The 16,232-nt window shown below is 47.9% G+C and overlaps 1 protein-coding gene across 4 annotated transcripts; it reads left to right on the top strand.

The window, feature by feature from the left end:
* Positions 1 to 1,773: 1,773 nt before the first annotated feature.
* On the top strand, positions 1,774 to 13,056 carry LOC140082723 (pantothenate kinase 2, mitochondrial-like). 4 transcript variants are annotated; one of them, XM_072126325.1, is made up of 7 exons: positions 1,774 to 2,158; positions 4,239 to 4,591; positions 8,415 to 8,668; positions 8,798 to 8,974; positions 9,044 to 9,167; positions 9,482 to 9,607; positions 9,740 to 13,056. In XM_072126325.1, the coding sequence occupies exons 1-7, from the start codon at positions 1,789 to 1,791 to the stop codon at positions 9,788 to 9,790; spliced, it is 1,455 nt and encodes a 484-aa protein (XP_071982426.1). In that variant the 5' UTR covers positions 1,774 to 1,788; the 3' UTR covers positions 9,791 to 13,056. The 4 variants fall into 4 exon arrangements, with proteins under 4 accessions (XP_071982426.1, XP_071982427.1, XP_071982429.1 ...); XM_072126326.1 differs by having other exon boundaries at positions 2,018 to 2,158; positions 4,303 to 4,591; XM_072126328.1 differs by having other exon boundaries at positions 2,035 to 2,171; positions 4,303 to 4,591.
* Positions 13,057 to 16,232: the final 3,176 nt, after the last annotated feature.

Raw genomic sequence — 16,232 nt, 5'->3', positions numbered from 1 at the left:
ATAGCACATGGTGCCATTGTCATCTTAAAGATAAGAATCTCATCTTTAAGATCCCATCAGACGGTTTTGTGAACTTCAGAACCAGAGATACAGGCAGGCAAACACATAGATGGAAATGTGGACTGTAGATAAAGATACAATTCCTGCCTTCTTTATTAACTTCCGGTATCTCTGGATCTGTAGCTCACAGAACCACAGTACTGATGCAATCTGAAAGATGAGATTCTTACCTTTAAAGGAAACCTACCACCACGGATCTACCTATAAAGGTAGATCGGGTGGCAGGTGCCTCTATTGTACGTGAGGATAGCCCTTTTATGGGCTAATCCTCACGTCCCCGCAATCTTTTAATAACTTTTAATTCCCTAATATGTAAATTTTCTAAAGAGGCTACTGCGGCGTGGAGTAGCCGGAACTGAGGCTACACGGCGCTGCTACTCCACGCCCCAATAGCCTCTTTGATCCTCCTACCAGAAATCTTCGGCCTCATCCGTGAAGCCTGCCATCTGCGCATACTTAGAACAGCAGGCCCGCGGTTGCGCTGTCACTGCTTCGAAGCTGCGCAGCCGAAGATTTCTGGTAGGAGGATCCAAGAGGCTACTTGGGCGTGGAGTTGCCGCACTGTGTAGCCTGAGCTCTGTCTACTCCACGCCGCAGTAGCCTCTTTAGAAAATTTACATATTAGGGAATTAAAAGTAATTAAAAGATTGCGGGGACGTGAGGATTAGCGCTTAAAAGGGCTATCCTCACGTACAATAGAGGCACCTACCACCCGATCTACCTTTATAGGTAGATCCGTGGTGGTAGGTTTCCTTTAATATGACTGGAAACGGGAGATTTCACATAAAATGGGAATTCTAGAAAGGACTTTTCACCCCTTACCTGAGGGGATTAGTAGTTTAATTGGGCAAAATCTGGTGACTGGTTTCCATTAACCTTGTCCAATAGGCTCCTCCTCCAAAGCACTTAAAGGCTTATTTGTATATCCACAAATAGTTCATTATTTCTGCATTTTTTCATTGGTTTGTGGTCACAAAGGTATATTCCTGCTCCTATCAAAGGCAGCCCCATTAGTGTCTATGGAAGGTATTTTTGAGACAATAGACTCCCTTTAAATACCCCCAAAAGTGTGATGTCACATGATCTCTTAACCCTTAAAGAGACAGAATATCAGCATAGAGGGAACATATGGCTACCGAGGGGCAATTACGTTGCTGTTTCCTCATTCCTGAGCCTGTGGACTTATGTAGACCTAGGCCGGATGCTGCGCTCCCCTATGGGGGCTCTATATACCTATACAGAGAGGGGGTGGTATTATCTGCAGCGCCATTCTCCTCGGCCATCACTTTTTGCCGAAATTTTGCAATAAACCTCCATTTCTTGATTCACTTATGTCCAAAATTTATCAAATTTCATTGAAACTGATCCGTAATCTTTCTACGTTGCTTTGCACATGTGGCGGTGTATATTTGTTGTTTTAGTGTAGATATTGGCACTTCTAGGCCGGATATGGCAGGTTAGACACCGCAGGGACCTGCGAAGCACTGCCGCCATTATAAGAAGACGTGATTGTGAGGGAGGATGAGGTATAGCCCCCTATACATGGCCATATAGTGCACCCAGAGAACATTGTGTGATACACAGGGCCTTGGCGGGGGGCTGCAGACATGACAGGGGATATTTCTCTTCTCCCCAGTAACAATGAGGATCTACAGTGATCGCTCTGCTTCTTCTGCTTCCAAAAATAGCCCCTCCAGAGGCTCCTGACTGACATCCCCTGCTGTTACCATGGAAACCACCCAGCTGTCACTCACCACACGGCACCACCTCCCGCCTGACTGGTCTCCCGCCGCTATTGGCTGCGGCTTACGTCAGTCACTGGTCCTCTACACTCTGATTGGCCGCCGCGCCTGTCAGAATGGGGCGCGCATGCGCAGGGCGGCAGTGACGGGCTGCTGCTGCTGGGAGCCGGCGGTGGTGGCGGTGATGGCGCAGAACGGTCCGGTGGCTCCGGAGAACGATGAGGCGGGGGGACAGGACTCGGTTTTCCGACGTCGGACCAGCTCCAGCGAGGCGTCCGCCGGGGCTCCCCGGGAAAGGCTGAATTCAGTCCCCCGGGCTCGGCCGCGCCTCGACTCCCTGCGGAAAAACAGGCCGCGTAAGTGACGGATGTAAGGAGGGAGACACCCGGGCGGGAACAATCTGTATTGTATCATCTATGTGTAAGAAATACGGGCAGTTATGTATAAGAGGGGCGGGGTCAGGCATATGAGGGCGTGGCTACGTGATGGGTGTGATTATTTTAGAGGAGTGGCTTGTATAAAGTAAAGGGCGGGGTTATGGTAAAATGGGAGTGGTTACAGTGGAGGAGCATTGTATGCCCCCGCCTATTGCAGTTGTGGAGCACCCCTTGAATTTTATTTCACATAAGTGAACAGTTTGTCGTTAACGACAATTAGAAATACTGCATATCCTGTGTTATTGGCCGTTGCTGTATGTCCAATGGACAAGGAGGTGTGGCCATAGAGGAATGGAGGAGGAAATCGCCAGGGTATGAGGGTGGCAGGGTCCTAATTCAAGGGAGGGGTTACAGAGCGGTGGCCGGGTCAGATGTGTAATAAGAGGGGATTATTTGTACATAGTGGGGTGTTTGTAAGATTTGGGGGGTCCATAATGAGACGTGGTACCATCATAGATACAGGAAGTTATGAAAAATAGGGTGGGGCTAACATAAGGGGGAGGAGCTTACTGTGTTGGATACAACACAGTGTATAATGATTGGGGGCCAGGTCGTGGATGCAGGGCAGTGTATAATGATTGGGGGCCAGGTCGTGGATGCAGGGCAGTGTATAATGATTGGGGGCCAGGTCGTGGGTGCAGGGCAGTGTATAATGATTGGGGGCCAGGTCGTGGGTGCAGGGCAGTGTATAATGATTGGGGGCCAGGTCGTGGGTGCAGGGCAGTGTATAATGATTGGGGGCCAGGTCGTGGATGCAGGGCAGTGTATAATGATTGGGGGCCAGGTCGTGGATGCAGGGCAGTGTATAATGATTGGGGGCCAGGTCGTGGATGCAGGGCAGTGTATAATGATTGGGGGCCAGGTCGTGGATGCAGGGCAGTGTATAATGATTGGGGGCCAGGTCGTGGATGCAGGGCAGTGTATAATGATTGGGGGCCAGGTCGTGGATGCAGGGCAGTGTATAATGATTGGGGGCCAGGTCGTGGATGCAGGGCAGTGTATAATGATTGGGGGCCAGGTCGTGGATGCAGGGCAGTGTATAATGATGGGGGGCGAGGTCGTGGATGCAGGGCAGTGTATAATGATTGGAGAATGGTAGGGGTCATAGAAAAACGGAGGTAGCAGGAAAGGGGTAGTTTAGAAGGTCAGAGGTCAGTCAAGCAAAAATATGGGTTTACAGGAGGTTACCTGTATTAGGATGAGGTCCTAGATATGAGGATGTGCATACAATGCAAATTATGGGGGTCTGTAATATGATCTCAGTTCAAAGATAAAAGTGAATGTTTCTCATGAATGTTTGTCATGGACGGGTTTGGGTGGTATCTATAATGAGGGATGTGGGTGCAAAGACAATGTGAGGTGATTATAATGAGGAGGCGGAGTTAGAGGCAGCTCATTACTGGACTAGATGCTTTCCTTGCTGGGATTGTGCTGTGATGATTATAGACTGAGCTCCTCTGCTGATAACCAATAACCTGATCACATCCCAAGGTCCAAGCTCTGCTGCTTATACCCTGTAGAGGTCCTACTAAGCTTCTTAAGGGGTTGTCCAACTTAGGGGGGAAAAAAAAATACAAGAGGGGCAGTTTTAAAATAATTAAAGCTGTACTTCCCTCCTCTGGCGCTCTCGATCTCCAGCATCTCTGTTCAGACTGCTTTCAGGTGTAGCGGAGGCGCCGTGCCCCGGGGGATCGGGAGCGCCGGAGGAGGGAAGTACAGCTTTATTTTTAACAGCTCTCCCTGGCCCACCTGTAGACATATTTTTAAATATTTTTTCCAAAGCCTGACAACCCCTTTAAGCTTCAGAATCTTATCTGCCAGTTGTCACCACAAGGGGGCAGCGATCTCTCTTCAGCGCTATATGGCTTCTAATAAGCTGGCTTCTAGTGGTGAGAATAAGTGGTAGAAACCCAAGTCATAGACAATAGTTGATGGCTGGTTTAGATAAGAATGGCGCCCTTCCTTGGCCCCTCTATAACGTGTGTGTCTTTCGTCCTAGCCTTCCCTTGGTTTGGCTTGGATATTGGTGGGACGCTGGTCAAACTTGTCTATTTTGAACCCAGAGACATCACGGCCGAAGAGGAGCAGGAAGAAGTGGATAGCCTCAAGAGCATCCGGAAGTACCTGATGTCACACGTGGCTTACGGGCAAACGGGAATCCGTGACGTCCACCTGGAGCTGAAGGACCTGACCTTGTGTGGTCGCAAGGGGAACCTACATTTCATCCGATTTCCCACCCACGACATGTCCGTCTTCATCCAGATGGCACGGGATAAGCAGTTCTCCAGCCTCCACACGTCCTTGTGTGCCACTGGTGGCGGGGCCTACAAGTTTGAGGAGGAGTTCCTGACCGTAAGTATAAGGAGGCACAAGCTGAGGTCAAGTAAATATAACGAGGGGAGATCCTCTGAGAACTGAGACCAGAAATACTACAGCAATGAAAGTGCAGAGGACAAAAACTTAAGTGATGTTGATCAGATCAGTTTTTAGATCTCCTTTCCAAGTCCTTCATTTATACCAGTGTCGCTCAGTGCTGCTCTATAAGGTACTTCATTCTGCTCCTGATCTCGGAGAGTTGCGAAGCTCCATCTAGTCTGGGAAGCAGAGAACCAGGAATTTAAGTCATACAAGCGGTCCCCTACTTAAGAACGCCCAACTTACAGACGAACCCTAGTTAAACGGACCTCTGGATGTTGGTAATTTAAAGGGGTTGTCCGAGTTCTGAAAAAAAAAAACCCGATAGGTGGCCGGGAGGGCGCTGCTTAAAACAATAAAGATGTACTTACCTTCCGGTGCCCTCCGGTATCCAGCGCTGCTGTCACTTCAGTCCGGGCGCCATGTAAACAAACATGGCCGCCGGAGCAGCGCTGGACTCCGCTTCCGGCTGGACCCGACAACCTTCCGGCCCCCATACACAATGCTGTGTATAGGGGCGTATATGCGTACCGGACCGGAGCGACAACAGCGCTGGATACCGGAGGGCACCAGAAGGTAAGTACATCTTTATTGTTTTAAGCAGCCCCCTCCCGGCCACCTATCGTTTTTTTTCTTAACTCTCGGACAACCCCTTTAATGTACTTTAGCCTTGGGCTACAATAATCAGCTATAACAGTTATCACAGGCTTCTGTAATGAAGGTTGGGGCTACAATTGTAAAATATACAATTCTGACTTGCATACAAATTCAAACAAACCTACAGAACCTATCCTGTACGTAACCCGGGGACTGCCTGTAATGGTCAAAAAGACTAAAAATCCGGCCTCTTTAATAATGATCCAAAGTACAAGATTATAAATGTTACAATACTAGTAAATAGAAATCAATGGGAATGTAACTAAATGTAGGCGATAAGAAGTAATGATACTAAATGCTGCTAACAATGTAACGCAGTATCATTAACATTCAGCATGGAAAGATCACAAGTAAAATTATTCTATGGATGCAGAACCCTACTAGTTATATACAGAAAAGAGATGTGCAAAGGCCTAGTAAGATTTTATGAGAAAATCATCTTGTATATAGAGACTGATGGTCTGTGTGCACTATATATGGTAAGACTGCGGGGAGATGGGTCCAATCCTCTAATAAGTTGTAGGAGGTTTTTTTGTCTGATACCATAATAGCTACAGATTGGTTCTTACATGTTTGAGATAATTGTCAGTCCAATGCTGAGTTGGCACACTATAGAGCTGCAGTTGTCACTACAGTGACCCATCTACGCACTTAATTTTTTTTATCTTTCCTTTTTTATGTACTAGAATATAACTACCGTACTATAATACTGCCCCCTATGTACAGGAATATAACTACTATAATACTGCCCCCTATGTACAAGAATATAACTACTATAATACTGCCTCCTATGTACAAGAATATAACTACTATAATACTGCCCCCTATGTACAGGAATATAACTACTATAATACTGCCCCCTATGTACAGGAATATAACTACTATAATACTGCCTCCTATGTACAAGAATATAACTACTATAATACTGCCCCCTATGTACAGGAATATAACTACTATAATACTGCCCCCTATGTACAGGAATATAACTACTATAATACTGCCCCCTATGTACAGGAATATAACTACTATAATACTGCCTCCTATGTACAGGAATATAACTACTATAATACTGCCCCCTATGTACAAGACTATAACTACTATAATACTGCCCCCTATGTACAAGAATATAACTACTATAATACTGCCCCCTATGTACAGGAGTATAACTACTATAATACTGCCCCCTATGTACAGGAATATAACTACTATAATACTGCCCCCTATGTACAGGAGTATAACTACTATAATACTGCCCCCTATGTACAGGAATATAACTACTATAATACTGCCCCCTATGTACAGGAGTATAACTACTATAATACTGCCCCCTATGTACAGGAATATAACTACTATAATACTGCCTCCTATGTACAAGAATATAACTACTATAATACTGCCCCTATGTACAGGAATATAACTACTATAATACTGCCCCCTATGTACAGGAATATAACTACTATAATACTGCCCCTATGTACAAGAATATAACTACTATAATACTGCCCCCTATGTACAAGAATATAACTACTATAATACTGCCCCCTATGTACAAGAATATGACTACTATAATACTGCCCCCTATGTACAGGAATATAACTACTATAATACTGCCTCCTATGTACAAGAATATAACTACTATAATACTGCCCCCTATGTACAAGAATATAACTACTATAATACTGCCCCCTATGTACAAGAATATAACTACTATAATACTGCCCCCTATGTACAAGAATATGACTACTATAATACTGCCCCCTATGTACAGGAATATAACTACTATAATACTGCCCCCTATGTACAGGAATATAACTACTATAATACTGTCCCCTATGTACAGGAATATAACTACTATAATACTGCCCCCTATGTACAGGAATATAACTACTATAATACTGCCTCCTATGTACAAGAATATAACTACTATAATACTGCCCTCTATGTACAAGAATATAACTACTATAATACTGCCCCCTATGTACAAGAATATAACTACTATAATACTGCCCCCTATGTACAAGAATATAACTACTATAATACTGCTCCCTATGTACAAGAATATAACTACTATAATACTGCCCTCTATGTACAAGAATATAACTACTATAATACTGCTCCTATGTACAAGAATATAACTACTATAATACTGTCCCTATGTACAAGAATATAACTACTATAATACTGCCTCCTATGTACAAGAATATAACTACTATAATACTGTCCCCTATGTACAAGAATATAACTACTATAATACTGCCCCCTATGTACAGGAATATAACTACTATAATACTGCCCTCTATGTACAGGAATATAACTACTATAATACTGCCCCCTATGTACAAGAATATAACTACTATAATACTGCCCCTATGTACAAGAATATAACTACTATAATACTGCCCCCTATGTACAGGAATATAACTACTATAATACTGCCCCCTATGTACAAGAATATAACTACTATAATACTGCCCCCTATGTACAAGAATATAACTACTATAATACTGCCCCCTATGTACAGGAATATAACTACTATAATACTGCTCCCTATGTACAGGAATATAACTACTATAATACTGCCCCTATGTACAGGAATATAACTACTATAATACTGCCCCCCTATGTACAAGAATATAACTACTATAATACTGCCCCCTATATACAGGAATATAACTACTATAATACTGCCCCCTATGTACAAGAATATTACTACTATAATACTGCCCCCTATGTACAAGAATATAACTACTATAATACTGCCCCCCTATGTACAGGAATATAACTACTATAATACTGCCTCCAATGTACAAGAATATAACTACTATAATACTGCCCCCTATGTACAAGAATATAACTACTATAATACTGCCCCCTATGTACAAGAATATAACTACTATAATACTGCCCCTATGTACAAGAATATAACTACTATAATACTGCCCCCTATGTACAGGAATATAACTACTATAATACTGCCCCCTATGTACAGGAATATAACTACTATAATACTGCCCTCTATGTACAGGAATATAACTACTATAATACTGCCCCCTGTGTACAGGAATGCTACCAGCATCCTATAATGATATGTATTTATCTGCAGGTCGGGGGTCTTCAGCTCTGCAAGTTGGATGAGTTGGATTGTCTTATTCGGGGCGTCCTGTTTATTGAATCTGTCGGGTTTAATGGACAATCTCAGTGCTTTTACCTGGAAAACCCTAAGGACCCTGAAAGGTGCCAGAAAATCCCATACACCCTGCAGAACCCGTACCCACTGCTGCTGGTTAACATTGGGTCGGGGGTCAGTATCTTGGCTGTGTACTCCCAGACTGACTTTAAACGGATATCGGGTACAAGGTGAGTGTCTAGGATATAAGATTCTTGTAGGGGGACCCCAGTCTTCCAGCTACAAGACCTTGACCAGGACTGGATGACATGTGGGGACCAGCATACATAGTATAGGTCTCCTCTTGTCTTTCTCCGCAGTCTCGGGGGAGGCACATTTTTCGGCCTCTGCTGCCTCCTGACCGGCTGCTCCACCTTTGAGGAGGCGCTAGAGATGGCTGCCCTGGGGGACAGCACTAAAGTGGACAAGCTGGTGCGGGACATCTATGGAGGAGACTACGAGAGGTTTGGGCTCCCGGGCTACGCTGTGGCCTCCAGGTGAGTCATGTGCAGACATTGGACACAGCGTATACCTGTGCACCTCTCACCCTTCTCTTCTGTCTCCAGCTTCGGGAATATGATGAGTAAGGAGCGGAGGGATCTGGCAAGCAAAGAAGATCTGGCCCGCGCCACCCTCATCACCATCACCAACAACATCGGATCCCTAGCCAGGATGTGCGCGGTCAACGAGGTAATCCTCCTCTATAGAAGTAGCACTTATGACCAGGTGTGTTGCATCGCGGTGACCCCCTTATGGCCGGGGTCGTGGGGTCACCCCCTTATCGCTGTGTGTAGTATCTGTGACCCGGGCTGGATGTGCCGTCTAACGCTGGGCTCTCAGCTTCTTTACAGTGCTGCCTTGTAGCATCTATGTCAAGCAGCATTGTACAGGGCTATGAGAGAGCAGACGTCCTATCCTCTCGTAGGCACCGGCGCTCCCTAGTGGTCACACATCAGTACTGCACCCTCTATCTGACATGCTGTGACTCCTATGTTCTCCTGCAGAACATCAGCCGCGTGGTATTTGTGGGCAACTTCCTCAGGATCAACACCATCTCCATAAAGCTGCTGGCCTACGCGCTGGACTACTGGTCCAAGGGGCAGCTCAAGGCCCTCTTCCTGGAGCATGAGGTGAGTCATTGGTGTCCGGTATACTGTTCTAGGGGTGCAGTGTCGGTGGGGATGGCGTAAATACTTGGAGCAATCCCTGTAAGAGTGACACATAACGTGGCTGTGAGTGATCCTCCTCTCCCTCTGTTTCAGGGATACTTCGGAGCAGTCGGGGCGCTGCTGGAGTTGCTGAACACAACCTGACAATGTGGCTGACGTCCCCGGGCCATATCTACTAAACCCTATGCACTACAGGCGCCCCCAGGTCTGACCTCCTCAGTAGACTCTTATGTGCGGGCTCACAGGCGCCTCCTATAGTCATTATATAGAATAGCATAGGACAGGGAAGCGATAACGGAAGAATCCGGGGTCCTGCCCATAACAGGATATAGCCATGTAGACTAGGGGGCGCTATGCCCAGGTTGTATCTAGTAGAACAATAGTGGAGGAGGATCAGCCCTGGTCGGCGTCCACCTTACAGATGCCATAATGAATGTAATATAAGGTATTAGCGGCTGTATAATCTGTACAGCACGTTCATTCTTTACACTGCTGTGATGTGCTGGACAGAAGACCTGCCTCAGGGGTCCACCATAACGTCTTCTGTGCTACATAATATTCACAGGGATCTGACTGCAGCCAGTATGGGGAGGCGTGTATATCATACCTCACACTGCTGCGCTCTGTGCTCTCAGCAGCCAGGTATTGTCCCTGGAGGGATGTGTAAGCTTGGTGTATGGTTTGTGATATATGGATTTATTATATTCCCCAAGTGCACTGGGGGTGTTCTCACACTGCTGTGCTCTGTGCAGCCAGTGTCAGTCGTTATCGCTGGAGAGATGTGTAATCAGACCTTTGTGCATCTTGTTAATGGCAGCAGGACTGTGAAATGTGGATTTATATTCCAGGATTGTAACTTCACACTGCTGTGCTGTGGGCTCTCAGTGCTTCTGCGTAGCCCCTTCCCATGGCTCTGAGGAAAAGCTGTAGCAGGATTGTGATTGGAGCGAAAAGGTTACAGAGAATGAAGAGCACAGCAGTGTGAGCAAAAGCTACAATCCTGGAATATAGATTCATGAATCGCAGTCCTTCTTCTTCTGCTAACAACATACACAAAGGTCTTATTACACATTTCTGTAGGCACAATACCCAACACTGGCTGCACAGAGCACAGGAGTGTGAGAACACGCCCCCAGTGCACAAGGTCCTGCTACAATCCTGGAATATAAATCCATATTTTATAGTCCTGCTGCCACTAACACACAAGGTATAATTACACATCTCTGTGGGAAAAATAAATGGCTCTGGATGTTGACAGATCCCTTTTTAATATCTTCTTTTAGATATCAGAAGTCCCAACGCCCCTCCCTTCCCTGTAGAGTATTAGCGGTTATTACCTAGAGCCACCACTAGGAGGAGCTTAGAAATCCCATAGGGTGCAGGACAGTGGGTGACGCTATACAGAGTATTCCCCTGATGCCGGGGTGTATGGGGGCAGCGGGTGACGCTATACGGAGGATTCCCCTGATGCCAGGGTGTATGGGGGGCAGCGGGTGACGCTATACGGAGGATTCCCCTGATGCCGGGGTGTATGGGGGCAGCGGGTGACGCTATACGGAGGATTCCCCTGATGCCGGGGTGTATGGGGGGCAGCGGGTGACGCTATACGGAGGATTCCCCTGATGCCGGGGTGTATGGGGGCAGCGGGTGACGCTATACGGAGGATTCCCCTGATGCCGGGGTGTATGGGGGCAGCGGGTGACGCTATACGGAGGATTCCCCTGATGCCGGGGTGTATGGGGGGCAGCGGGTGACGCTATACGGAGGATTCCCCTGATGCCGGGGTGTATGGGGGCAGCGGGTGACGCTATTCGGAGTATTCCCCTGATGCCGGGGTGTATGGGGGCAGCGGGTGACGCTATACGGAGGATTCCCCTGATGCCAGGGTGTATGGGGGCAGCGGGTGACGCTATACGGAGTATTCCCCTGATGCCGGGGTGTATGGGGGGCAGCGGGTGACACTATACAGAGATTCCGCTGATGCCGGGGTGTATGGGGGGCAGCGGGTGACACTATACGGAGGATTCCCCTGATGCCAGGGTGTATGGGGGGCAGCGGGTGACGCTATACGGAGGATTCCCCTGATGCCAGGGTGTATGGGGGGCAGCGGGTGACGCTATACGGAGGATTCCCCTGATGCCGGGGTGTATGGGGGGCAGCGGGTGACGCTATACGGAGGATTCCCCTGATGCCGGGGTGTATGGGGGCAGCGGGTGACGCTATACAGAGTATTCCGCTGATGCCGGGGTGTATGGGGGGCAGCGGGTGACACTATACGGAGGATTCCCCTGATGCCAGGGTGTATGGGGGGCAGCGGGTGACGCTATACGGAGGATTCCCCTGATGCCAGGGTGTATGGGGGGCAGCGGGTGACGCTATACGGAGGATTCCCCTGATGCCGGGGTGTATGGGGGCAGCGGGTGACGCTATTCGGAGTATTCCCCTGATGCCGGGGTGTATGGGGGCAGCGGGTGACGCTATACGGAGGATTCCCCTGATGCCGGGGTGTATGGGGGCAGCGGGTGACGCTATACGGAGTATTCCCCTGATGCCAGGGTGTATGGGGGGCAGCGGGTGACACTATACAGAGATTCCGCTGATGCCGGGGTGTATGGGGGGCAGCGGGTGACGCTATACGGAGGATTCCCCTGATGCCGGGGTGTATGGGGGGCAGCGGGTGACGCTATACGGAGTATTCCCCTGATGCCAGGGTGTATGGGGGGCAGCGGGTGACGCTATACGGAGGATTCCCCTGATGCCGGGGTGTATGGGGGTAGTGGGTGACGCTATACGGAGGATTCCCCTGATGCCGGGGTGTATGGGGGCAGCGGGTGACGCTATACGGAGGATTCCCCTGATGCCGGGGTGTATGGGGACAGCGGGTGACGCTATACGGAGGATTCCCCTGATGCCGGGGTGTATGGGGGGCAGCGGGTGACGCTATACGGAGGATTCCCCTGATGCCGGGGTGTATGGGGGTAGTGGGTGCATGATGGGACACATAACATCGTCTTATATTCTACTAAAATACAAGTGCCACTCAGGGACAGATCAGCTTCTTCCAAAGTGCCAGCGAGGCGGCAGAGCACATACTGTACCCCAAACCGCTGCCGGTCTCTCCATAGTTATAAAGTGACTGTACAACGTCCGTCCACTAAGCTGTAAAGTTTGTGGTGGGGAACAGCGACGCTCAGTTTGTCCTCCCCCCACCCTGCCCTATAATGTGGCACCATATGGATCGGTCATGGACATTTACCAAGCTGTGTACATAATCCATACCAAAGAGAGATCCTCTGATAACAGGACTGTTCCATGTATATATTACACCGCACCCGCCCCCCGCCCCAGCGGGCACCTGCCCGTAAACATTTTGTATATTTTTTAATAAAAGTACGGCAAGTTATAACCTACTGAACATATCTGTGTGTCCTCACTTATCTCTTCTGTCCATAATATGACATGTAGGTAGGTGTGCTGCAGTTCATTGGTTGTACACTAGATGGCACCATTACCTGTGGTGGTTTATCGTACAGATAGATAGATAGATAGATATAGAGAGATATATATATATATATATATATATATTATAGTGAAATTCCATGCTGGGGACACGGCGGTATTGTGTACGGGTCGCAGTGCAGTGGTGTTGTATTGTCCTAGTCTATTCCCATAATTTGGGGATGATACCTTTGCTTTAGATCACTTGCAGATCTTCTGTATCAGTCACTTCCCTCTCCTGGATAACCACACATGCATGCTCGGTCGGGTAGTGTATGAGCGTCCACAGGATATTTGGATGAATAGCTGCTGTCCTAGTTTTTACTATGCAAAGTAAACCTGGTTTGGGAGTGCAGGGGTTTGAGGATAGACAGAAGTTTCTTCCCTTTAATCCCTTTAAGGGGAAGCCTGCAGAGCTCTAGTTTTTAATTTAGAAGTGCACTGGGCGGTTCTTTACCTTGAAGCACTCTCTGCACTGAATTGCTCACAATATGCTCTGAGTAAAAGCTGCAGTATTCAACTAGGAGTCTTCTGAAGCTTTCACCTAGTAAAGGGGGAGGGGCTGTAGAGAGAAGTTAAATGTGAAGAACCGCCATCAGTGTGTTTGCATGTGCCAAGCTCTCCGGTGATCACATGTAGCTGTGTCAGCAGTTTTGTGCTTTAAAACTCATCTTAAAGGGATTTTCCAGGAAAAAAAAAACTTCCTCCCCAAAATTTCCAAAGCAAACTGTGGTCCCTGAGGGCGTGTCACATGCCGGCCATGTGATTCCATCATCTGCTCAGAAGTCATCCTCTTATATGTGCGGTCATCAGCGTGTGATCCCATGACCTGATACATCCAGGCCGCAGGGAGGTGCAGAGTCACAAGGGGGGTAAAGATACTGTAAGTTTTGGATACAGATGAGTACAAGAGGGTTTATCAGTCTCCCGGGATTAGGGTCCTTTATAACTTAAAGGGAATGTGCAGCCCTGGGGGGGGGGGGGGGGGAGAGATTTGTCTGAGAAATAAGGGGGCGCTGGTCACATGGGGAGGGGGCGGCCCCAGATACAGCATGACTTCCCGTCACGGCGGTCAGACCCCGGTTACTTGTAGCTTGGAGAATTATTTGACCCTTCTGGGAAGTAGTTTGTGTGGTCAAGATGGGAAACAAGACAGAATACTGGAGCGTGGCTAGGAAATGAGCCACTAGACCACCAGGTATTACCCCCTGTGCTGCCCTGAGCCACCAGGGAATCGGATATTACCGTATATACTGGAGTATAAGCCAAGTTTTTCAGCACTAAACATTTTATTAACGAGGGGAGGCTGTGGATATATATGTATCTGCATTCCCCACCCTAGGCTTATACTTGAGTATTTACTGTACCTATCCACTACTCTAGACCACAAGGTATTATTCATCCGCTACTACCCTGCACGATCAGAATATTAGACATTAATCCATCTTTTATCCTGGACCACCAGGTAACCAGAAATAGTTTGTGTAATAAAATGTTATACAATTTTCCAATATACCTTTAGTATGAGAATCTGTTGGTTTTCTAGATCTCTGCTTGCTGTCATTCCACTGGAAGCGTCTTTATTTCCATCCTGTGAATAAAGATTGGTCCCTTGTCATATGATGTCACACAGGTGCACGGCTAAATATAAAACCCAAATCTAATTAATCTCAGTGATATAATGAGCCTGTGTGACATCACATGACCAGAAACACAACAAGCCATGCACCAAGTACCGGGCGGTACCCATCCACTACCCTAGACCACCAAGTACCGGGCGGTACCCATCCACTACCCTAGACCACCAAGTACCGGGCGGTACCCATCCACTACCCTAGACCACCAAGTACCGGGCGGTACCCATCCACTCCCTGGACCACCAAGTACCGGGCGGTACCCATCCACTCCCTGGACCACCAAGTACCGGGCGGTACCCATCCACTACCCTAGACCACCAAGTACCGGGCGGTACCCATCCACTCCCCTAGACCACCAAGTACCGGGCGGCACCCATCCACTCCCCTAGACCACCAAGTACCGGGCGGCACCCATCCACTCCCCTAGACCACCAAGTACCGGGCGGCACCCATCCACTCCCCTAGACCACCAAGTACCGGGCGGCACCCATCCACTCCCCTAGACCACCAAGTACCGGGCGGCACCCATCCACTCCCCTAGACCACCAAGTACCGGGCGGCACCCATCCACTCCCCTAGACCACCAAGTACCGGGCGGCACCCATCCACTCCCCTAGACCACCAAGTACCGGGCGGCACCCATCCACTCCCCTAGACCACCAAGTACCGGGCGGCACCCATGCACTACCCTAGACCAGTAGAGAAGAAAGTCAGCATTAGCACTCAATGTCAGCAATAAAATTGAACCCTTTGTAACCCCAGCCCACCAGGGATATGTATTACCATGTACACAAGCAGCTTTTATGATGGGGACAATGAAAAAAATTCCCTTGGACTTCTCCTTACACTTCTATAGAAAAGCAAACACTGACATCACATATTTCTACAGTAAAACTGGCAACAGGAGAAAACAGAAGTGTCTGAGCCTCCTCCTGTCCCATGACCATGGCCTCCGGCCCTCCCTGCCCAGGATGATGCCACATCCTCCCTGATGAAATATTACTCAGTGTTGTCATCACTGTTTCTTATGCACAAGATTTCCCCATCCTCACAGACCGAGGAGCAGAGTTTGGGCCGTAATGTTTCAGTCTTTTTTTCTAAAATTTTTTTTACTTTTTTACCCACTCATCCAGTTGTAAACAAAATAATAATAATAATAATAATCTCTTAATAGGCTGATTTCTTCTCCAGTCTGTAGTAGAATCATTTGGATTACACTGTTTTTGTCTGATAGGCACTTGGCTACAGCAGCAGCAGCAGCTCTTCCCCAGGACATACAGAATAATAATAATATAGCTTCATGTACCCCTAGAATAAGGGAAGGTAGGCAGAATGAATACCTCTCCTAACCCTAGACCACCAGGGGAGATGGGCTGAATACCTCTCCTAACCTTAGACCACCAGGGGAGATGGGCTGAATGCCTCTCCTAACCCTAGACCACCAGGGGAGA

Source organism: Engystomops pustulosus, chromosome 1 (assembly GCF_040894005.1).
Source record: "Engystomops pustulosus chromosome 1, aEngPut4.maternal, whole genome shotgun sequence".
In the NCBI taxonomy this organism is placed as follows: domain Eukaryota; kingdom Metazoa; phylum Chordata; class Amphibia; order Anura; family Leptodactylidae; genus Engystomops; species Engystomops pustulosus.
Note: the sequence above shows the minus strand (reverse complement) of the source record. Positions and strands in the feature narration are given on the sequence as shown.

Excerpts from the sequence above, each read along its gene's own strand:
- LOC140082723 (XM_072126325.1), top strand. The coding sequence starts at position 1,789 with ATGGAAACCACCCAGCTGTCACTCACCACACGGCACCACCTCCCGCCT. Across the intron at positions 8,669-8,797 it reads AAACGGATATCGGGTACAAG|TCTCGGGGGAGGCACATTTT; the intron begins GTGAGTGTCTAG and ends CTTTCTCCGCAG. Across the intron at positions 9,168-9,481 it reads GGATGTGCGCGGTCAACGAG|AACATCAGCCGCGTGGTATT; the intron begins GTAATCCTCCTC and ends GTTCTCCTGCAG.